Source organism: Dicentrarchus labrax, unplaced genomic scaffold (genome assembly GCF_905237075.1).
Source record: "Dicentrarchus labrax unplaced genomic scaffold, dlabrax2021, whole genome shotgun sequence".
NCBI classification, from domain to species: domain Eukaryota; kingdom Metazoa; phylum Chordata; class Actinopteri; family Moronidae; genus Dicentrarchus; species Dicentrarchus labrax.
In genome coordinates this window covers 2,532,040-2,555,270 of record NW_026136717.1, presented here as the reverse complement: position 1 = coordinate 2,555,270, position 23,231 = coordinate 2,532,040, and the positions used below count along the sequence as shown (strand labels likewise).

General features: G+C 41.1%; 2 protein-coding genes and 1 long non-coding RNA gene across 5 annotated transcripts in view; 1 reads left to right on the top strand and 2 right to left on the bottom strand.

The window, feature by feature from the left end:
• The window catches only part of lrch4 (leucine-rich repeats and calponin homology (CH) domain containing 4), a 52,665-nt gene extending 35,409 nt beyond the window's left edge, over positions 1-17,256 (top strand). The window contains exons 10-17 of one of the 2 annotated variants that reach the window (XM_051428543.1): positions 2,656-2,808; positions 3,066-3,137; positions 3,346-3,397; positions 3,509-3,563; positions 4,244-4,437; positions 4,952-5,089; positions 5,734-5,811; positions 16,957-17,256. In XM_051428543.1, coding sequence (XP_051284503.1) covers positions 2,656-2,808; positions 3,066-3,137; positions 3,346-3,397; positions 3,509-3,563; positions 4,244-4,437; positions 4,952-5,089; positions 5,734-5,811; positions 16,957-17,106 — 892 coding nt within the window. In that variant the 3' untranslated portion in view covers positions 17,107-17,256. Of the gene's footprint in view, positions 1-2,655; positions 2,809-3,065; positions 3,138-3,345; positions 3,398-3,508; positions 3,564-4,243; positions 4,438-4,951; positions 5,090-5,733; positions 5,812-6,164; positions 9,880-16,956 lie in introns of those variants that run through there. The other variant, XM_051428542.1, reaches the window with a different exon arrangement.
• On the bottom strand, positions 9,979-11,610 carry LOC127379240 (uncharacterized). Its single transcript, XR_007888275.1, has 3 exons — positions 11,529-11,610; positions 11,192-11,346; positions 9,979-10,431 (listed from the first exon to the last, which is right to left on the bottom strand). It is a non-coding gene; the product is annotated as an uncharacterized LOC127379240 (long non-coding RNA).
• Positions 17,257-19,914: 2,658 nt separating the features above from the next.
• Positions 19,915-23,231, bottom strand: part of LOC127379218 (PC-esterase domain-containing protein 1A-like) — a 35,989-nt gene continuing 32,672 nt past the window's right edge. The window contains exon 14 of one of the 2 annotated variants that reach the window (XM_051428560.1): positions 19,915-20,623. In XM_051428560.1, coding sequence (XP_051284520.1) covers positions 20,542-20,623 — 82 coding nt within the window. In that variant the 3' untranslated portion in view covers positions 19,915-20,541. The remainder of the gene's footprint in view (positions 20,624-23,231) is intronic. The other variant, XM_051428561.1, reaches the window with a different exon arrangement.

Here is a 23,231-nt window from a genome sequence, read left to right as displayed (position 1 = left end):
GCTATTTGAAGAGCTGGGAAAAGTCAATAGACTGCAGTTCCCATTACTTACAGTGTTAGTCACTCACTGTCCCTCAAACTCTGCATATCGAGTGCCTGTGGCTGCTGTTATCTTGGAAAGTTAACAGTCTGAGTCGCCCAGTCCTCACATTTACTACACTGTGGCAACATAAAAGCATTGTCTAAATGCTCATGTATCTTGAAAACCGATGAATAACAAAGAATGTGTGTGTTTGAGCAGAATGAGATTCCAGTAGAAGCTATATGTGCTGAAAGATTAAATTGCTAAAGTTGCTCACAGCATCTCTACCTCCTGCTCCTATTGGAAATACCACAACCACTCAAAATTTTGTAGCCAGGGCTAAAAATGGAGTTGTCATCTTTCTGTGCCTCGGCAGGACAAATGGCGACATCCATGAAAAACGGTGACAGCTATGGCCACAAAAACAAAGTAAACCTGGCTGCAGTCTGTAGAATGTGTCAGGATTTAAAGTTGAATGTTTAATCCCACTCACTGTGGCACGGTTAAACATCAATTTCCTTGTTTTCCTACTTTTTGAGCAGCACTTCCTTTTGTCTCAGTTAGCCGTGCAGCAAAAGTTAGTCCACTTGTGGTAGAAAAGGCAGCCAGGCCTTACCGTACAAAAACACAACTTAATAACTTTATTCACTAATTTAATGAAACTATTGATATGAGGCAGTGAATTTAATGAATGTACTATTTATTAGACCACAAATGAGATAAGAATTAGGCTGGAAAAACAATAGACAGCCAAAGCGTTGGGTTTCTGGGGACGGGCGCACTTAATTACTGTACAAAAACAACTTTATTCACTGATTTTGGTGACACTGGATCATATTTCATGGAGAAAATAGTTTATAGTTTTCCCTCTGACATTGTGTGAAACAACTGTGATTTACAGGGTTTCCTGATGTACAATAGTTGTTGCTAAAGTAACTGCTAACTGTTGCTAACAGTAGCTGCCAATAGCTAAGTTGGGTATACTATTAGCTGAGTCCAGTTCCGTTGTCTGCTCGCTCCGCAACAGCATTGCCTGCCAATTAAAATCACAGGGAGATCAACAGCTAGAATCCAATCACAATCAACGTTTAACCCCACCCAAATTAAACAGTTAAACCAACCATTGCTGAACCCCGCCCCATTCTGCAGGCTCCAATGAGGTACTCCTCACAAAAACTGTGGCAAGCATGGATGGGATGGATATAGCTTCCCTACAGGTTGTTGTAAGTTTAAAATAAATCTGCAACAGAATAAGCCCACTCCCATCAGAAGTTTGCTAACACAAGCATGAAATCCGTCTAAAGGAAAGAAGTGGAACAAACTGGTAGTTTGATTATCAGACTAAAACATAAGAATTGCTGCATTTCTTTAATAAACATACATACATATTTCCTGTAACATTTCCTGTCACATTGGGATTGGACACAAGCTCCTATATTAACACTGTTTGTCAGGGATCCTTAATATCCATATTTTGCCCATGCATTGTTATTGACAGCAGCCACATTCATGCCCTGTTTGTGCTGAAGCCCAGCAGGCAGCTTTTATCATGCTGCCCTGTTGTTCTGTAACCAAGATAACAACATCGTTGAGATTTAGTGTCCAGCAGTCCATTGGCTACATATTAATATGTGATGCAGGGCCATTGTTCTCAGCCTCTGGAGCAACAAGCAGCATGCTCCATTGTTCCAAATGTCTGAGATTTATAAACTGTCCTCAGGCCAAATGACTAACAGTGCTCAAACACCTCATTAAGCCTCAGATACTGTACATGATTTCAGTCTGGTCACTAGACTGCTAGTTTGTTCCTTCTGACAGAGGAAGGTTTACTTTAGCTGTTTCACAGTCCTGTATCTCCTGTACAGACAATTTACAGTCATATTGTAGCTTGGACAAACGGATGTTCCAGATCTTGGCTTCCAACGCTTCCTTTGGGACTTCTAAAAATAGAATACAGAGACTCAAAATGGAAACTCAACGGTTTCTAAACAGACTTTCACATTGGAATGATTTACACAAACCAGCCTTCAGAAAAAAGTTGCAAGTCTGTCGAATCCCTTCAATAGCCTTTAGTTAATCTGGTGTCTTTTTTTTCTGCTTCTCTCTCTTGTAGCTGTTAAACTGCTCTGGGCCTGAATCCAGCCCATGTACAATCTCCGCCCAGTGTAGCACACAGTACATTTGGATTTTGAAAGTCAGTGTTCGAATGGTTGGGCCCATTTCACAAAAACAACCATAACTTCCGTGATCCTGTTGTGCTCTGAACCAACTTTGTGTTTCCATCTCATTGCTTCACTTTTTACTTTTACTGCACTGGTGAACGTGGTTTTCTGTTGGGTTCCTTTCTGTATCATTTCCAAAGACAAGCAAATAATTGGGGTACTTTTAATGACAAGTAGTTGAGTTTGTGGCACTGATTGGGCTATTTGCTGTCTGTCAAATCTGGCAACAGAAACTTCACTCCCTCGCTCCTAGTGGATGCAACAAGGTCCTTGGGCCAACAGTGGAGTTTACAGCAATGGGGACTGCAGTACAGGGATTGTAGCCAGTCTAAATGTACAAAAAGTGTTTTAGATATATTCAGATCAAATTATTGAATTCTTTTTTGCCTCATTGCCATTCTCAAACTCTCAGGACCAGCCTCCATATAGATGTGGGCCCCGCAACGTCGCCTCCCTCCGCTCCCCTGTCCCCCTCCAGCCCCACCCTGGAGGAGCGGAGGAGGCCGGGCACCCTGCTGATCTGGCAGGAGAGAGAGCGTCAGCATCAGCAGAGAGAAAAGGCCAGGTAACTACTCATTGACATGAGTTTACTTCTGACAGAGGACGAAGCATTTGACAATAAAAAGCATATGAATGGATTGGATGCAGACAACACATGATGTTAGCAGAAATTAAACTATTTCCTGCTCTTACTGGAACACAGTGTGAATATGAACTTGTGTGTAGCAGTTCCACACATACAACTCTCAGTCAGAGGCTGCTCCCTACTGCCTGACTAATCTCTAATTATACGCTCTCCATGTCCAAACTCTAATTTTGCAGTTTGCTGAAGTCATCCACCAAAACAGGAAGTCATGTGGCTGCTGCACCACCACAGACAGGAAGTGTCTCGGCGTAAGTAAAGCTTGTTGAACAGATAAACACACAGCAGAGCAACAGCTGAGACACTCATGATTTTGAGTGGCTGTCCAAGTTATACTCACTTCCATTCATTCTCACATTTCCTTGCTTTATGCTGAATTTAAACATAGGGGGAAGCTTAAGGGTGTGGGAAGTGTTGGTTTTCTGTAGCCAACAAACTGTGGTGTATGTCTCCCCCTAGTGGTGCATCTCCAGAGAACAACCCCCAGTCAGGCCTCCGGCAGCGATGTGCAGTGAGTCGTGCTTCTCATTCCTTCAGAAAATAGAGCTGAAAGGTTCACACAGCTGCACTGTGACTGATTTCATTATTGATAATGGGAAGTTTGTTCCTTTTTTTTTATTAGAGTGCTGACCAGATGTCTCCTTCAACAATTCTACATCGCTCCAGCAGCAGAATAGGTACTACACACTCACTCGGTTTTAAAAGTAAGATGACTTTAATTGAATGTTTGTAAGCGTACAGGAACTGCTGTATTATGAGGAGATATTATATATACCAGAAGATACTGGTTTCTGATTGGCTGACTGCTTCAAATTTTATATAGGACACCTCAAATATAGATCCACTGATATTTCCAAAGTATGAATGGGTTCCCAAGGAAGGTTAAACTGTGGGTAACCATAGCAACACTACTAACCATGGACACAACCTTACTGGCAGGGTATTTTAAAAGGCTTCAATATCCAATCCAACAATCAGAATTTTAGGCCTTAAAAATTGATTGAATTAATGACGTTAATGTGCACTTTAGTGATATGGAACCATTACTGATTTCCATCATGACTTTTGCACTTCTTTTTCCCAGTATGGGCATGAAATAGGTCTTGTCATGGTTTTAAAAAGTCTTAAAAAGTTCTACAAGTCTTCTTGTAACCTGTTGAAACCTGAAGAAACCCTGACTGCACGCACTCACGCACACACACAGATAATGATGAGATTGAAAGCTCACCTAGTTGCTCCTTCCTAAGCTTTCAACCTGCATTGTAACAGTAAACTGCATCTGCTGAGGAAGGCTGAAATAAATTGTCTTGTCAGTACATGTTTCTGACATGTGGAACACTGACCTTGTTTGTTTCAGATGTCCCGTCCTCCCCGAAGACGTCCCCTCCACCCGGCCAGGCCCAGAAACCCAACAGTTTCCTGTTCCGCACCTCCTCCCGCAGCAACGTCAAACCCGCAGTCTTTACTCTGGGTGAGTCTGGCAGAAGTGAGTCTCGCACGATGCTGCGATCCCCTAAAGAGGAGAGACCAGACATCACACAGCTACGCAAGGTAAACCACAAGATGCATTACACATTTAAAAAAATGTTGAATGGAAGTTTGCTTAGTCACATATAGTACAGTAGTATTTATTGTAAAATGAAGGCAGATTCAAGTGATTCTGGCGAGATTTTACAAAAATGTGTGAATATATTTATTATTTCACACCATCAGAACTCAGTAGGTTTATTGAATGGTACATTAGAGGACAAGTGACTAAGAGGTTGCCTGACTGAAATGTACCTCTCAATAAATATACCAGAACTCTTCATAGTGTGTGGGAGTTATTTTTACATCTTTGCATCACCTCAAATCCTCCTGTGGCATAAATCATTTTCAAGGGTCTTTGAAATACCTTCTACCACACATGTTGTGTCTCAGCTTCTTCTCACTGTATTGAAGATGCTTATAATTGACATAAACATCATCATGGTAATCCTGGGTTTTAATAGTTGGTGTCCTGTGATGTGAATGCTGTCTAAAATGGAGATCTGACATAATCTTCTCTTTCTGACGCCCTCCTCAGACTCTGGAGTCTCGGCTGAAGATCACTCTGCCGGAGGATCTGGGTGAGGCCTTATCCAATGGCACCATCCTCTGCCAGCTGGTCAATCACATTCGACCACGCTCCGTGTCAATAATCCACATTCCCTCTCCAGCAGTGGTGAGTCTCGTAAACTGCTGAATCCAGTCCCTGTCAGAAATGTATCATTAATTATGACTATAATTATATGATCAAAGATATAATAACTACATTTCATCATGAACCTACACAACTGTGAGCATTTGACTCTAAACTACAATCAAGTCATATTCTCATTCTTCACACAAATGAACATTGATTTATCCTGAGTTCAGAGAATCACAGTCACACATCTCACATGAATGAAAAAGGTGTTTGCGTGTGTATAAGCTGTCAGAGAATCTCAACCCCATAATTAGATTTGACCAACACAGACATGATTCATAGCTTTTTCCACCACGACAAGTATCTATCAGACAGTAAAGCCTTTATTAATATTTATTATTGAGCCCACATCGTTGGACACAGGAGGCGCTACACAGACCACATTACATCAGCAGCACATCAGATATACAATTTAAAGAGAGAGAGTGGAACACAGCCGAGGACACACAAAACACGACAGTCAGCAGTTTCTTGAACGATCTGATTATTAAAATATTTAATATTATTAATATTATCCTGTTAATAGCGCCGCCTATGGTTACTGCCCAACACTGTTCATAAAACAAAGCAATCATTTCAGTCCAACATAAAGAGATCTAAATGTCCGATGTTATTTTCAGCCTAAACTGAGCTCAGCGAAGTGTCGACTCAACGTGGAGAACTTCATTGCTGCGTGTCGCAAGCTGGGAGTCCCTGAGGTACAGTCCATGTGTCACTATGATTCCCTGTCCTTACAGCAAAACTACTCCGATACATCGAAATGTGACGCTTCTTAAAAGCATCCCATTGAGTCTGTTTAAAAAGTAGATGAAACACAATTCTCTACGTGCTTTAAGCTCAGTTGTGTTGCTACATTATTCCGGTCAGGGTTGGACTGTGAGGGTGGTTGAGGGCTTTTGTCCTAAATCAATTACGTTTTCAATCACATCACTGGCCCATATCAGTCCAACCCTAACTCTGCTTTGTGTAACTCTACACTCTGTTTGTCTTCTGTTGTCTCTTAGTTTTAACAATATAACTACTTGTATTTTCCTCCTGTGTGTGTGTCCAGACGGACGTGTGTGTGTGCTCTGATGTGCTTCTATGTAAGCTGCCCGCTGTGTTACGCTGTGTGACGGCGCTGCTGGCCGCGGAGGGGGGGGAGACGGCGGAGGACCACTCCCCTCGCCACTCCTCACCTTCGCCATCGTCGTCGTCCTCGCCGCTGTCCACAGATTTCCTGCTCTTCTACTGCGCCGTCATGGCTCTGCTCTACATCCTCTACTGCTACCTGCTCACCTAGAGGACAAACACACAGTACTTATTTACATGACTGCTGTCCTGCTCTACATTACACACTACAACACACACACACAGTCACAGTTGTAGAGTTTGAGGCCAACACACACAGCTGCTCCCACAGTTGTCATCTCAGACAATACTCTGCTGTGTGTGCGTGTGTGTGTGTGCGCGCGCTCTCCACAGCTGGTTGGATGTTCGAGCCATATAGAGCCAACAGTTGAGCATACAGCTTTTATGAAACAAACAGAATACACTACAGCTCTTCATTTAGCAAAACAGAAAGCACTACATGGACAAATACTGTATGAGAGCAGATGAACAGAGATATGCCTTAGCCTAGTTTAGCCTTCACTCTGTAATGCACAGTGTGTTTGCAGGAGATGAGTTTAACTGTGAGGCAGAGCTGCTCCACAGTAACAAACTCTCTCATTGGTTGAGACATGGAGGGGCGGAGCAAAGGAACCACAACTTTAGTTACATCTCACTGACCATTGACTATAGAGTGCTAAAAAATGATAAAAGTGATGGTGATTTGTGAAGATTATCTTGCTGAACAAAATGCGTATCAAACCTTTTGTTGACAACAAAATGAAAGTTTTTCCATAATCCATGTCCGATGGCTATCAATAATTGGATGTATACATTATAACTGGCCAATGTACAGTGTTACATTTTGAGAATGCGCACAACCAACGCTCTACAGCCAGGGTAGCCATCAAGTGCATATGAAGGTGTAGTTATGGTTACGACTAACAGTTATTTGAATTATCGATTAATTGATTAGGTGTTTGGTCGATACACTGTCTGAGGACTAAAGAAACCTAAAACAATTAAGCGATTATCAAAATATAGTTAAAAGCCAATTGATTAGTTTTTGTGTTTACCTGATACATGAGTCCATAAATTGACTCTCCTTTAATCTCCAACTCCTGGGAGCTAGTCAAATGTATCTGGAAGAGAAAGCAAAATGATTGTCCAGACTGTAAACTGTGATGGACAGACTCTTCCCTGTCATGAGTCCGTAGTGTAAGCGTTTTAGTGTCTATAGCGATAAATGTCAGGAGGTCAGCCGACTGGTTCAGTTGGCTACCCAGATGTCCTTGTTATATGGCTGGATTGACTTATTGTTCCTGCTTGTTTGTCAGCATCACTGGGTGTGGTTCTTTAGCTCTGCTCACCAAGTTTTAACTCGGGATGTTTTCTGTGTTTGGAGCAGCTCTACCTCTGAGAATGCCTCCAGTTTGTGGGCAGAGCGCTCATCCTGAGAGAGAAACTGTTCAAGTAAGCTGAACTGTGAATGTGACTATTAGCCTTGAGACTGACGGTTGGGGAAATGTGGAATCTGGATGTTAGGTGACATTATTTCTGATACAACAATGTGACAGTGAGACAGATGATATAGTGCCTCTTACTGAACACTGACTGAGAGGCTCTTTTATGTCTGCTATGGTAACTGTGAGCAGCAGGGGGCGATGTCGCTGCATCGATCCCCAAACTGACGGTACAAACCCCTCCAGGAGGTTGTGTGTAAGTCTTTTTTGTGGTTGTCACTGGTCCCTTTGACCAGCCGACTCATGTTTGTATAAATGTAAACAGGTTATTAAATTATTGCTTTTTTATTTATTTTGGATTCTGTTCTTGGTTACTTTAGTTTCTGAGGTGAAACAGCAGAGATAGTTTTGAAGCCTCATAAAGCTTTGTGAAATCAATCCGTATGCTTTAAAACACACAAACAGGTCAATTAAAGGTAATCAATATTCAATTATTCAGAGTTAAAATAACATTGATTGCTTAAAAGTTTTCCCTTTTATTGGATTGGGAAATAATTGATTCCCTCGAGGCTGCACATTGAACAGAGCATCAAACGGCCTCTGCTGTTTCTGTCACGCTGCGTTTGGCTTTTTGCTCGTAGGAGGTCAATGTCTGAGACTAAACACTGATTGGAATCTGATTAGAATGCTTAATTGACTGTTTGAGAGCTAATGTCAATAGTGAGATTTTTTGGATTATGCTGCTAAAGCCCACAAACTCACATCATTTACTGTTTGACTTTTATCTAGGCCTCTGAAACAACATTAAAAGCAGAACAACACATTAAAACTCTCTACTGAAACTAAGTAATGAAGTAGAAGCAGGGGACCAACTTAACTTGTTCATAGGGAATACTCCAGTCAATCTTCCTCTAACATTTTGTCACTGAAGAAATAAGCTAAAATATCTTCTTGAGGCTTTTTTCTGCTACTGTGAAACATACTATCAGAGGATAGCAGTATCTGCAGACTGTGTTGGTCTAACTCTGCTATTAAGTATCAGGACTGATTCTCCTAAAATATAAACATGAATCATTTGTGTTAAATAAATAATTGAAGCCATTATAATTATAATATATTTATTGGAGGTCATGGAAGGTTTTTTGCAATGACACTTATTTAATGAGGCTTTTCTAATGTGTCTTGTGTCAGCACCCCCTGCCTCTGTGACTGCTACCCAGTGTGCCAACACAGTACACAGTCACTAATGAACCTCCTTTTATTTAGCTTAGAAAGGCTACATATGCTACCTTCTAGCACGCTAACAGGCAAAGCTGGGTTGTCGGCTAGGATTACTACACAGCATCAAAGTGAAGAGACGGAGTTAGCAGTGTTAGCTAGCTCCTGTTGGTTTGAGTGACCACAGAGAAGACAACTGAGGATTAGCCAGTTAGCTGCTATTAGCACCAGCTCTCTTTGGGCCCAGTGATATTGTAAGCTGGTAAACCAACCTAGCTTATTAGCTGCCTAGCTTGGTGGCACGTGTAGCCTTGTGGAACCAGCCTACAGTTGGTTGATTCAGAATGACCTTAGCATCCTTATTGCTCTAACTAACAGGAGCCGGTTGTATCACTGGAAAACACCAAATAATTAAACAGACTTATGAAATACAGTTCTACAGTGTAATAACAGAACTCCATTCAAACTGTGGATAAAAGAATCACAGAACCATAGGAATACGTTTCATTATTTCTGCTTTTTTTTCCTGTTCAATATTGAACTCTTTGGGGCCCCACGTTTTAAACAAGCCATTCTGTGGAATTTGCAATCTAGTTTTATAACTTGATTTCCTTATTTAACAAAGTGCACAGCACACTGGTTGTTTTAGTCCACCGTCCATTTCCTGTCCACTTCTCTGCTGTTGTCTAGAGGTCAGAACGTCCACTGTAAAACCCCTCCCATGGCTCCAGTTTTTTATTAGCCTGCTGTTAAGATGAAATTTATACTGTTTCAATTCAAATGTATATTTTATAAATGGAACTGGATAAGCAACATACAGTAATTCATTCACTGGCTATATTCTTAAATATGTTAGCGGAACAGAAAGACTTGTATTTTATATTTATATGATACCCTTGTATTATTAAGAATCATTTTTGAGTTTATATAAATCTATATGTAAAGTTCTTTTCCCTGCCGCTGTAAAGAAATGATTAAAAATGAACTTTGACCACGTGCTGTTTGTCTGCTCGCCTGCTGTCGTGCTTTTGCTTCATCAGCCGAGAATGTGATCAGGGTATCTGCAGCTGCTCGACTCAAGGGTCACTCACTAGCTTCTTTTCTTCAGAGAATGGAGTCTGTGTCACATGACCTGTATGAAGGTATGACATTATATATTGTTCAGATACTTTTTTTTTTTCAGATTTATTTTGATGGAAGCATTCTGGTGATTTTCTATATTCTTCTTAGCAAATCCCAAGTCCTGATCCAAGCTGAATTGCTTTCCGGCTGCCTCAAATTCTCACTGGAGCTTAGATTAAACAGACCCCAACAATTGCATTTGCTACAGTGACCAGCTGTTCTAGGAAGTTAGACCCTTTCAACAATAAAACTGTACATCTGTGAAGCATTTTTAAAGATGGACGTCTGCAGGAGGAACCAGTGGCTGGTTAGGGACCGTTGTGTTCTTTCTCTGGGGAAGTTAACCCGACATACGTTTGATTTGCCAGACCAAGCACGGCATCTTCAATCTGGTCCATTTAGCCAGAATGGGCTCATTACTGCCCCCTGTAGACAACATGAAAAACACTGTCAACATCCACTTTTAAATTTTAAAACGTGTATCAGATTAAATGGTAAAACTTTTAAATTGATCCCACCATGCAAAGCACTGCCTAACAGAGGCGCTACTCAGCTGAGAGAAAACCCCTTTCAAGATGTGGGTTGTGGTGAAGACAAAGGAGCAAATTGGGAGTATATTCAGGGCTTAAAAAGGTAGACGGGCCCAAAAAGTAATGATTCAGAGCTTATTACTGTGGGAATGCTGATTGGTTCATTTGCTTTCAAACCACAAACCGTTCCGGAATCGATTGGATGCAGACCAAGACTACTTAAAAGGTTGTCTCGGCCCACGGGGGTCTATCAACAGCCGTAAAGAACCACACTAACTGCAGTGGGCTCCGTTTTAACTGAACCAAACAGGTTAGGTGTGAAACCACTGTAAGACAGGACTAACAGTGTTGGCTTTCATGGGATTTGTTGACAGTATGAAATATAGAAGATCACCAGACTCTTTCTTTAAGTACACAATGTTCAGTAACTGGTGGAGCTGGAATCCTGGAACCATCCACTCTCAGACCATTACAGGACGGGGATTTTACCAGCTCGCTTCTTTCATGTTGGTTTTGAATTGAAGTCTGTTTCGTGACACATTCAGAGTGGTAAAATTGTGAGGGGGCCTGCAGATATCCTGACGTGAATCCACTGTGCCCTGTGCTTTTAACCTCTTCAAAAAGCTCCTGTGTGCTCTCCAAAACAGCAGGTTTACCATCATAAATTCCAGCTGGCCCGTGTCGGAGCAGGTGAGTGTGTCTGATCCGAGGTCAGAGCGAAGGCATTTTAACTCTGAAGGGAGGAGACGCGATAAACAGCGCTGTCGTCTTTCTGATTTCCCCTCTCTGCATCACTTCAGTCTGCCTGCTGCTGCTCACACACACACACACACACAGACACACAGACACACACACACACACACACAGTTCTGTTGAGCTCCAGATTGTCTACAATTCCTGCGTACAGTCGGACTTTAAGGTTCACCAGTTAATCAAGTAATCACTACAGTCAGCAGCTCTGATTATGTAGATTGAATCATTTCTCAGACGTACCGTCTTTGTGGGTGGGTGAGTTCCTCTGGGGGGGTTTCAGGGGTCACTGAGGACGATCCGGGGTGCCCATCTTGACGGTCTGTGAAATGCAAAAAGCTTGAGAATCACTGAGGCAGACATTAGCCGTGCAGGAGGGACTACAAATCCATCCACTTTCAAGTCTGAGATTTGATGCAACGGCTACAAGCATTCAATAACGGGCAGCGTTAGACGATCATTGTAGAGCTACGGAGGCCTTTAAGCACGACTGTCAAAAGAGTTCCCAACAAAGTACAGCAGAGTCAATCATCTCGGCAAGATGAGAAGGTTAATCCATGTCTTTGTCTACTATCTAAATCCAAGTAACGGCAATGCATAATGAAAGTAACAAAAGAAACTTCACTACAGACACGACATTAAACCTGCAACAAGGAGTTTTAACTGGTTATGAAACAGTCAGTTTAATACTGATGCCTCTATATGAGCTACAAGACCAAGGCCAACAGAGAGAAGAATGGCTACCTTTAAATAGTTATTCTTATGTCTACTACCACTTCAGATTCCCCTTGAAATCAATGAAACAAAGTGGGAGAAACACTACCGCTTTTGTCCACAGGGACCGCCAGAATCAACACAAAATACAAGTTCTTTATACGGGCTTTAATTAGAGGCCCAGGCGCAGGACCCCCCTTACTCTTGCCCTCTATACTGTTGTGTAGGTGCCAAATACATCATTTCCAGGGGAACATTTAAACAATAATCCATATACAATAGTAGGTCATTATTGTTCTAAACCAGTGGCACCACTTTTCTTCAAGGAGCCCTTTTTTATGACTTTGTATTATGTATTTTTTTATTTTTAACAATCAAACTCAATAGGCTTCATTTTTGACAAAAAACAACAACTGGAGAGTTAAATGTAAGAATAGAAACAGGGTTAGCTCACAGATAAACCTCTATCCAATCCTTTATTTCTGTATCTCTTCATTGGATGATATTCATTTTCAGTATGGTCACTCCAGTTTCTGCCCTGTTTCCAAGTCCACATATACATGGTAGCTTTGTTACATTCCCAGAAACAAATGAGCACATTTTGTTTTATTTTGGCCCATGTTTGTTTAGTTTCAGTTAGTTAGTTAGTTCAGTTACTACTCCTTGCTTTTTCTGGAGCTTTCAAGTTCAAGTCAGTTTCACACTCAAGAGTTAAAAGGTGCAGTGTGTAATTTATTTATTTTTTGTTAAGAAAAAAAAAAGTATGTGGCTGTTATAGTTTGCATACCTTTGTTTAGAATAGTAATTTGTTCCGATATAAAAAAAAGAGATCTAGGTAGGCAGCATGTGCAGCCTTTTTAAAGGTGCATTGTGTAACATTGAGGAGGATCTATTGTCAGTAATGGAATATAATATTCATAGCCAGTGTTTGGTTTGTCCGTTCTGGGCTCCTGTAGGAACAACATGGTGGGATATGTATTTGTATGTATCACAGTCGCTGTAACATCCAACATCATAGCCCTCAACACTGCTGTCTGGCTGTTGGGGGTTTAAACACAAATGTCAATACAGTGTTTTTGAGGACTGATAAAATATCACATAACAAAATTTCCCGATACGATATTTTTCAATATTTTCTGACAGCCTATATGATAAGATGACAATGTGGGACCCACTGTGTTATTATCGTTCTGTATTCCTATTAGTTTTTATTCATATTTGGTTTTAGTTCAGTTTAGTTTCAGTTAGTTTCCAGAGTGGGTTTGCTTGTTTTGGTTTAGTTTTAATTCTTTAAAATTTTTTTTACTATAATATGGGGTTATTTGTCAAGGGCAAGATTTCGGTTCAGAATAGGTATAAAACAAACACATTGACTTAAAGTCATGCAGACATCCCAGTCCAAACATAGGAACCAAAACCCACTCTTGATTGATGACAAATTTGACTAAATTGTTTGTTTGTTTTTGTTTTTCCAATGTCTAGTTTTTTATTTTTATTTCACTTAAATTATTTTTCACATCTAGTTTTAGTTTTTAGTTTGGTTTTAGTGAACTATAACAACCTTGGTTTACACACAGTGAACTGGGGGTTTTGGGGGCCCTAGGGCAGTGCCCACCTCCCCTTCTACAACCTGAGTTACTTAATATCATCAGTTAAATCATCAGTTAAGTCCACAGTTAAGTGGAGCAGGTACAACATTAATTGTGATGATCAATGAAAGAACCAGCTGATGATGTAGTGTTGCAGTGAACAGTGAATGTGCCGCGGCAGTGGTGTGTGGGTTGTTACAGTATACTCTTAAATGTGAAGGAGGAAAGTGAAAGTGGTGACAGGCAGTCGATCAAGGAGAGGCCTCAAATAAGAAACCAACGGAGTGAGAAATACAGGGGGCAGATGGGGACAGGGGCCACAGTGATGAGCAATATTGATAACTGATGTCATATTTTGGCAATTCGCAGGTACATATCACAAATGTGTGTCCTATGATGTACACAATACTCCCCATCATTCATTCTTTGTCTCTCCTCTGTTAGATTTGACAGTAATGAGGGAGTTTTATCAGCCCATATTCATGTCATATTTTATTTTATTACACAAGGAAACGGCATTTCCCTGTGTTATGCTAACAGGTCGAGCCAATATTTGGTTGATAATATAGTTGTGTCTTAAAGTATTATAGCCTCCTCAGCCACAGTTACAGCCGCTAACATCAGCGGTGTGAGGTGTTGTGTGAAATGAAGTGTGCAGAGGAGAGAGAGATACAGCGGGGACACTGGGACAGTTTGTATAGGACCTCCGACAGACTGAACTGATGTACAGAGTCAGAGAGTAGGACAGGGGTCATCGGTTAGAGCTGGACACTGACGACATTTATTATTATTATTATCACTTAAATCCCTTGTGCTGGAGTGTGGGAGCGGTTCTGAGTTGAGTTTAGACGTTATTCGATGCTAGAGAAACGTGTTTTGGTGCTGTATTTTCTTTGGTATGTGTTATATGGTCATATGTTCTGAAACGTTCACTATATCCTGACAGCAGTACATGAGACAGATAATCTGTGAAAAAGGTTCCTCTGGCTCCTCCTACATATATAAATATGTAGGCCTATATCTGAGCATTTTGTTCATTTCTGTGGAGAGACCTCAATGAAATTGTTATTTTTTAAAGTTCTGATTATTATTTAAGATCTAAAATTAAACACCTTGGCCTGCATTAGAAACGTACACAGCTAAAACAACCAAAGAGGCAAAGTGCAAGACCAAAGAACACTGACTTTGTCAAAAAGGAAGCCTAATAAGTCTGCATGATTGTTAAAAAATGTGAAATACGTAATACAGACAGTATTGCAAAAAAAGTTGCTAAAAATATCCAGAAAACGTTTAGTAGCATTTGATTTGATTTTACAAACTGCCCTTGTCGCACCGTAGTCTCTGCTTCCTCTTTGTTTCGGGACTGTCCTCAAGAAGGCGGTGAGAGTGTGTATGCCAGAGAAACCCTGTGAAACCCGTGTTTCTCTACAGTCATCACGTGGCATATTAAGTGCTCAGGCTGTCCGAGGAAGCGTGCCCTTGCTTTCTACACAGCACGACGCAGAGTCAGACCCACTACACGTACATAGAAATATATATATCTACTAAACGTGCATCATGTGTTGGACTGAAACAATTCCTTTGGTTAAATCTGAGTCAGTGTCATAAATTATAGGTGATTTACGATAAGATTGTTAACCTATGTTTGCTGAAAATATTAATATAATAATAATAATAATAATATACTGTTATACAATTTAATCTCCAGAGTTGAATCTACTTTACATTCTGATCAATCTCGAAACCCATTGGCTGTAGTCTGAGATGATTTAGGCCCTGGGGGCAACAGCCAGTGTTTTGGGGCTTCCAGTGTAGCCAGCAGACATCGGGGCCAAAACTTCCTGTGCAGTCCGATTAGCAACTCGATGCACGAGAATGACAAGACTGATTCAGCCAATCCCTACAATCATATTCAGGTGTCAGTTTATAGAGATTACATTCTGATAGGTTTACGGTGTAGTTGAAATTTGTTTAAGGCATTCCTCGGCTACAGCTACCCAAACACCTAACCGACATACAGAATTCATGAATGCCATGGTTGGAATGATAGAAACACTTCATTATCATTATTATAAGTCCGACCAGATCTTTTCCATTATACATTACTATACGTGTCCAAAGACAAATACTCCATTTCACAACAACTGAGTACATGTGGTTGTTGTCAGCGGGATTGGCCTGGTTGCCCGTTCCAAGGGAAAGTGGAAGCACTGTAAGTCTGACTTAATGGATTTTCATTTCAAGCCTGGAGGAAATACACTCCGACATCGACAGGGTGTGGATGGTTCTGATATCCACTGCATGAGATTGAAATGACATGCTTTGGTACAGAATGTCATTGAGCCCGTCTCATAAATGTGTTAACTCTTTCACCACCAGGTTGGCCTTTACATTCACACGTCACAGTTTAGAAGAGAAGACAATACAACTATTACCTGCCTGAGCCTGAAGATTACAGTTCAAATCTCTCTATTTGCTTTCTTTTTGAGGGTCAGATAAAATTGATATCTATCTCTGTGTTGCCGACCATCTAAGGCTTAATTACCAAGCAGATAAAGAGGTCCCTTTTTTTTTTTGTATTTTGGCATTTGACATTTTATTAATTAGTTTCTTTAGTTTTCAGCAGTGAAGCAGGTCCTGCATCATTTCTTCTTGTGGCCTTGTCTTATTTAAAAATGATTATCTATTTTATTCTATTTTTTAAAACCTTCATTATTTTGGTACAAAATGTGTATTTCATCAAATGGCAGGTATTATAGCTAAGCAGTAGAGGTTACTGGTTTCTGGGTCTTTGGGCATAAAATGAAGCTGTCATGTATGGTCTGATGTGTTAATCTCAATCTGACAGTTCACAGGAGGCAGGATTTGGGTTGCAGGGGCAGAGGAGTCATTTTGGGGGGTTGTGACGCTCAAAAACAGCTGCTCCTTTCACAATGTAAGCTTAAGGGAAAAGTGATGGACACCACTGCTGTCATTACACGGTTTGGCCACTATGTCAAACTGGCTTCAAAGCCCGGGGCACTTCCAGGGGCTTGCCCCTAACAGGTTAATCCAACTACCAACATGGCCTCTGAAGCTCTCCAACCAACACACTGTATCTCATTTGTACACATACACAACTGTGCAAACAACACATTGTTTTTGGGGGAGTTACATATAATGCTAAATTAGGCTTACACCCCAGAAAAGAAGCAGTTTATAGACGGTAACATAGAGCTCACTGGAGATTATTATCATTATTATTATTATTACAGCTCCAGTAACAGAGCCAATAGTCAGATATATATTACATAGAAAAGTGTTTAATTCATGGCAACAACATTAGTATCTTACCTGCAGCTGCTCACTCTTTTCTTCCTCCCTCCCAGGATTCCCTGTGTTCCCCCCAACTCATCATGGAGGACGAGGGGCTGAGTCGACTGGCCCACACTGTCCAGGTGTTGGTCGAGCAGGCCGACGGCTCCCAGCGGGGCCCCAAACAGGAAGCGTCAGGGGCTGCTAACGCAACACAATGCTAACACCGCGTAGCTGCATCTGCAAATTTAGCAGATTTAACAGTTTCACACCAAAGAGATCCATCTCAGGGCCAGGGTCTGTTTTAAACATGTTTCATATTTGACCACCAAACATCAAAAACATTGTAACAATAAAAAGACTTGTGTAAATGACTTCAAAGCCTTGCTGTGTCTTTTTTCATGCCTCGAAAAGATTGAATAACATAAAGGAATAGGTCAGTATACACTTTCTTTCTGAGAGGAAAAAAGATCAATATCAATCTCATGTCTGGAAAGTACAGTGCTAAAGTCAGTGCATGGTTAGCTTAGCTTAGCATAAAGACTGTAAGCATGGGGAACAGCTGGAGTTGAAGACAAGTTTGAAAATGAAAAGAATCTGGGGGTGTGGAGTTGGAAAGAACTGAGCTCAACAGAGGGATGTGTGGAATAAAAAAATAGGATGTTTCTGATTCTGCTGCATCAGTATAGATCTTATCATTTGAAAAACTGTTCAGTGCAAATTGGTGGAGTCCACAGGAATAAATGTAATATCAATCCTCTTATAAAACTGTGAGACAGATTATAGAGGGCAGAGGTAACATTTCCCAAAATGTTAAAACTATTCCTTTAATCCATGGTAAAGTGGAATTGCACATGGTCTGTACCAAAGAAAAACAGGGTATGAATGAGAGGTACAACTCCGAAACATCAATGGAAATGTGCATAAATGTCTGGATACTACTTTTAACAGCATGTAAAATGGCAGCAGTTATCAGCAGCAGCAGACAAAAAGGCACATGAGAGACATGCGATCACCTTGGACATGGTGAGCGGCCGATTTATTTCTGAAAAACCTGCGAACGAGTGAGCCTGGGTCTCGTTCTGTGCTGCCCAAGCGTAACAAAACGTCCTAAATATACAGGGTGTTGATCTGAACATCCTGCCTTAAAGCACCAGTTACAGTCACTACTGCAGCAGTGAATGGATACAGCTCTGTGTGTGTGTGTGTGTGTGTGTGTGTGTGTGTGTGTGTGTGTGTGTGTGTGTGTGTGTGTGTGGGCTCCTCTTTGGCACTTATCATAACACTGACAGCGAAGGTTTAATTAGCGTTGCAAAATGCTCCAATCCAAGGTGCGTTGGTTTCTGTTGAAACACTTTTTACCTCTGACTCATTCATCCAACACGAGTAAACAGATCTGTTGCAAGACTGTTGCACAGTGTTACACAGTTAGGAAGGGTGAAACGCACTGCTCCAGCTTTATTTTTTTTTTAACATGCATGCTGCGAACCAGGAGACTGGTGATGGAACTGGTGCAACTATCCCCTGAGTTTCTTTCCCCTTTTAACATTTTGTCTAACGCAACAAATCTTATTTTTTTTCTCTAAAATGGTGACTTCACCCGTACTTACCTCCTGTGGCATCTAGACATACAGTTTTGGATTCTTTGTCCAGGTTCTCAGATATCTGTCTCTGAGACAGCTTTCTACCTTAACGGATAAAGCACTTTACAACTGGCCTCTTATTCACTCATTCAAACAACACGTTTATTTATGTCATTTTTGGGGATATTAGATAGACCTAAATTCATTTCCTGGAGACTAGATCTAACCTTAAGCGTAACTCTAACCACTGACTCAAAAATTTGCTCTTTCTTGGGTGCCCCGTTAGTTCAGTGGGTAGAGCTGCTGTTCCATGTACTGAGGCTGAGTCCTTGCTGTAGCGGCCCAGGATTAGAATCCGACCTGCGACCCTTTGCTGCGTGTCATCCCCTCTCTCTGCCCCCCTTTCCTGTCTGTCTTCAGCTGTAACTATTAAATAAAGCCCCCAAAAATACTTTAAATAAAATTAGCTCTTTCTAAATCTGGGACACGGCTTTTGTCCTCAACTACACAAACTGTGCCCAGTTAAATGATCTTTAGTCTCAAATGTCCCCGAATCTAGTCCAAAGGCCTGAAATACTCCCCAGCAGGCACTTACACGGGCACCACAGCTATGTTGTAGTGGCCATGCTGACATCCGCGTACCGCCAATTTGTTGTGACCACGCAGACTGTCCACACAGATCCTACATGTAACACATCCCCAAGGATTTTCATATCCAGTGAAAAGTGTTTAAAGTGAGGTCTTTGGATTATCCAGAGTAATTGGCCAATATCTATGAAACCTATAAGCAGTGGTGTTAAGAATGGCTTAAAAGCTTTGTATAAAAGAAGCTAAAGTAACTCTTGAAGCTGATGGGCTACAGCAGCAGAAGACAACACCAGGTGCCACTCCTGTCAGCTAAGAACAGGAAACAGGCTACAGTTCACACAGGCTCACCAAAATTGGACAAGAAGCCTTAAGATATAAGGATTGTCATAGGAAGACACAAATTGCTGTCAATGTGTGAAAAAAAAATAAAAAAAAATGAACTGCACAAATTCAGAAGCAGTTTCCTTCTCAGAGCACACTGTTCATTACCAAACACAGTATTTGTAGTCAGTTACATTCTGGGTTGGTAAGAATAAGAGTACAATTATATAATTCTAAAAACCTTGACACACTTGGTAAATAAAATATTTTAAAATGTCTTTAGCTACCTGCTTTGGGCACTATTTTTCTGAAAGAAACATTACTGTTGAATTTTTTTAAATGTAACCTGTGAATGCTGTGAGCACCACAAATAAAATTCTGCTGACCTCCGCTGAATTGGGGTGGAGGCAATCGCAAAACTTGAACAAATAAAACCAAAACTGCCTGCATGGACAGATACCACTAGAAGTGAGAAAATGCTTCTTTTTTCTATCACTCTATAGGTAACCAGCAGCATCAGTCTGTAAGCCAGAAGTCTCAGCATCTGGCCAAAGCAACAAATCTATCAAGCTCCTCAGATGCTGTATGTTGTGGTCATTCTGTGCTGTATGACAGTTAGAGGGGTATTTCCCTGCTGGAAAAATGCTCTTCATAAAACTATCTATCTGTCTATGCAGTAGAAAGACAAAGACGGAAATCATTTTTAAATTGGTGGTACATGACCAGAGCAAAAAAAAGAAAAAGCTGTGGTATTCTCTTCTGCTGAAAACCTACAACAACCAAAATGCACTAGGTAACTGGTAGGTGACGTACTGTGAGTTGGGCAATTCCTGATTTTGGCTTTTCACTTTCAAGAAGGAAAAAATGGCACCCTGTTCACACATTTATGTGTTTCTGAAAACATTTTAGGCGAGAAATAGGCAATGCAGGAACAGAATCTTGTTTAATATTTGAGCAGCACTGCCAAGCAGACGGTTTGATCGGAGTATGGGGAGCCTCCTCTGTCTTAATCTGACTGTCCGTGAAGGCGGGCATGGAAAAATCTGAAGTACAATGTGCAGTTCCAGCCCGTTCTCCATCCCAACTCGCCAAATACTGCCTCTAGGAACCCCTCTAGCATCACGCCTGGACGCACCCCAGCAGCTTAATGGTTTGATGTGATGTCAGTCAGGTCAGGTGGTATAAAGAGTGAAAAAGTCTGCATATAGATGAGGTGGGGTGGATGGATGGATCAGGAGCTCTTTGTGTCCTGCATAAAACCAAAAGGAAAGGTTAACTTTCTTTATTGTTAAAAAGGCTACGTAAGTTAACTTACACAACGCTACAAGTTATGTCAGGTATGTAATGCAACTAACAATCTTTTCCTTAGCCTAACCAAGAAGTTTTTGTACCTAACCTTACCAAAGTGCAGCTGTTTCACGACATTAACCACAAAATGTTCAAAGTTGATTTTCACAAACAATTGAAGGTATACTATAAAAGATTTTCTGCTGTAGTGAACATGGGGATAAAGCTCATGAGCTCATTTCAGACTGGTAACTGGTAACAACTGACTCTGAACCATGTCATGACAAACACATTTTTGTGAAAGACGTTTCTGAAATTCAAAAGTCAGGTTCATTCAAAGTCAGGTGCCATCATGCTAGTGGACACAAAAAGTATGATGTAGGTCTAATTAAAGGTGCAGTGCCTGTTATAATAACACCAAATAATCTTCATACAGGCCTTGTCCAAATCAATATCCTTTAACAAGAAAAAAGAAAAGAAAAAGAAAAAGGAAGTTGAAGGCATTGAACTTTAAGTAGTTTTGACACTCTCCTAAAAGCTGGAGTGTTTGTTGGGTGTGGTTCAGGATTTGCAAGCAGTAAATGCTGCAACCCATGCACCAAATGTTGCAAAGCTTGCATTTCTTCAGCATCCCAGTCGACCCTGACGGTCAGTAGTGGTTTGCCTTATCCTTCGAAAGCAAGATGTTTAGCCATTTATTCCATCTTTTATGCAGCATTAAAGAAATATTCTGAATCACTCAATCTAACAGCCATACAGTGAGCTCATCTAAACTGCAGCTTGTCTCTGAAAAGGTCATCTTTCTGGCTCTCTCAAACGCTCTCACCCAAACAAATTGAAGCAATTCAGACCATTCCACAGCCTGCAACAAAGAAACAGGTAAAGAGTTTTTTGGGAATGACATCCTACTGCAGTGGATCCAAATTAGTTACTAACAGGGGTTAGTTGACTTCAGAACTAATCCAGGACCATGGGGGACGACAAAGACCCGTAGCCTACCTCTCAACAAAACTTGACTCTGTAGCAGTAAAACCTCCAAACTGCCGTAGAGCAGCTGCAGAAAAGGCGTGACATTGTTGGTTCCGCTGACCTGACTTCCACATTAAGTGTCAATGATTCTGCTCGAACAAAAAACATCCAATCTTTCAGCAGCAAGGTGGCTGAGGTACAGCACTGTGCGCCTTGACATGGCAAACATCACAGTTAAAAGATGCATTGTCATTAACTCTGCTACTCTCCTCCCAACTCCAAATGATGGAAAGCTGCATGACTGTGTTGCAGTAATAACTGAAGCTTGCTCTCCCAGGCCAGATTTAAAAGTTACACTTTTGACCAATGCAGATCTGGAACTGTTTGTGGACAGCTCAGCCTCAAGAAACCCAGCAACTGGTAAAAATCTAGCAGGTTTTGCAATCATAGCCTTGCATGACACAATTATGGCAAACCCACTCCCACAAATTACTCTGCACAGACAGCAGAGTTAGTCGTACTGTCAGAAGCATGTAAATATGCAAAAGACAAAACTGAACATTTTCATAGAGAGCAGATATGTGTGCGGAGTGGCACTTGATTTTGGCCGCCTTTGGGCAAATGAAAATTCCTAACATCCACAGATAAACCTATTGCTCATCACACCCTTGTTGCTGAACTTCTTGATGCTGTGTTGTTACCCAAACAAATTACTGACTGCAAATATAAGGCACACACAACAACCTTGATTCTATCTCACAGGGCAATGCCAGCGCTGACGTAGCTGTGAAGGCTGCAGCTGAACAAAGACAGACAGTTCGATGTGTTGCATTTACTAACTCACCATTAACGGGCAGGACCATGTGTCAGAGGGGTGTATGGTGAAGGAAATACAGAAATATGGATTCACAAAGGTTCTCTAATTTCTCCCATAAATTTTGTCAAAGCTGTGTTGTTTGTGTATATCTAACAAATTAATTTCATTGAACTAACACCTAGTGGGGGAAAGAAATATTGTCTCATCATTGTTGATGTTTTTAAGATGCACCAGCAGTTGCAAAGACGGGGACAGGGGACAGGGATAATGGTACACCTTTCGGTCTAGACCTGCTCTATTTGAAAAGTGTCCTGAGATAACTTCTGTTATGAATTGGCACTATACAAATAAAATTGAATTGAATTGAATTGAATTCACAAGGTCAGCACTGAAGCACAGTGGACAGAGACAACGGCACATTGGAAAACAAATTTGCGAAATGTTGCATAGGAACAGGTTTGACATGGACAAAAAGCACTGCTAATTGTTTTAATGCACACAAGGGCCAGAGTAAGGAACAGAAGTGGTCTCAGCCCATTTGAAATCCTATTTGGGAGACCACTAAACACTGGGATTGGTCCTGTTTAAAAGTAAACTCCCTGAAACCGGTCAATGGGAAGATGAAATGCTGCGTTATTGTGCAAACATGTCCCCTGTGATCCACAAGCAGGTGAAAGAAGCCATACCAAAGGCTGCTAGGAAAATTATATAACCAACACTAGGCGATGGGACTGTGGTGAAGATACTCCTCACAATGGAAAAAGTTGCAGAGGGCGACCTGGAT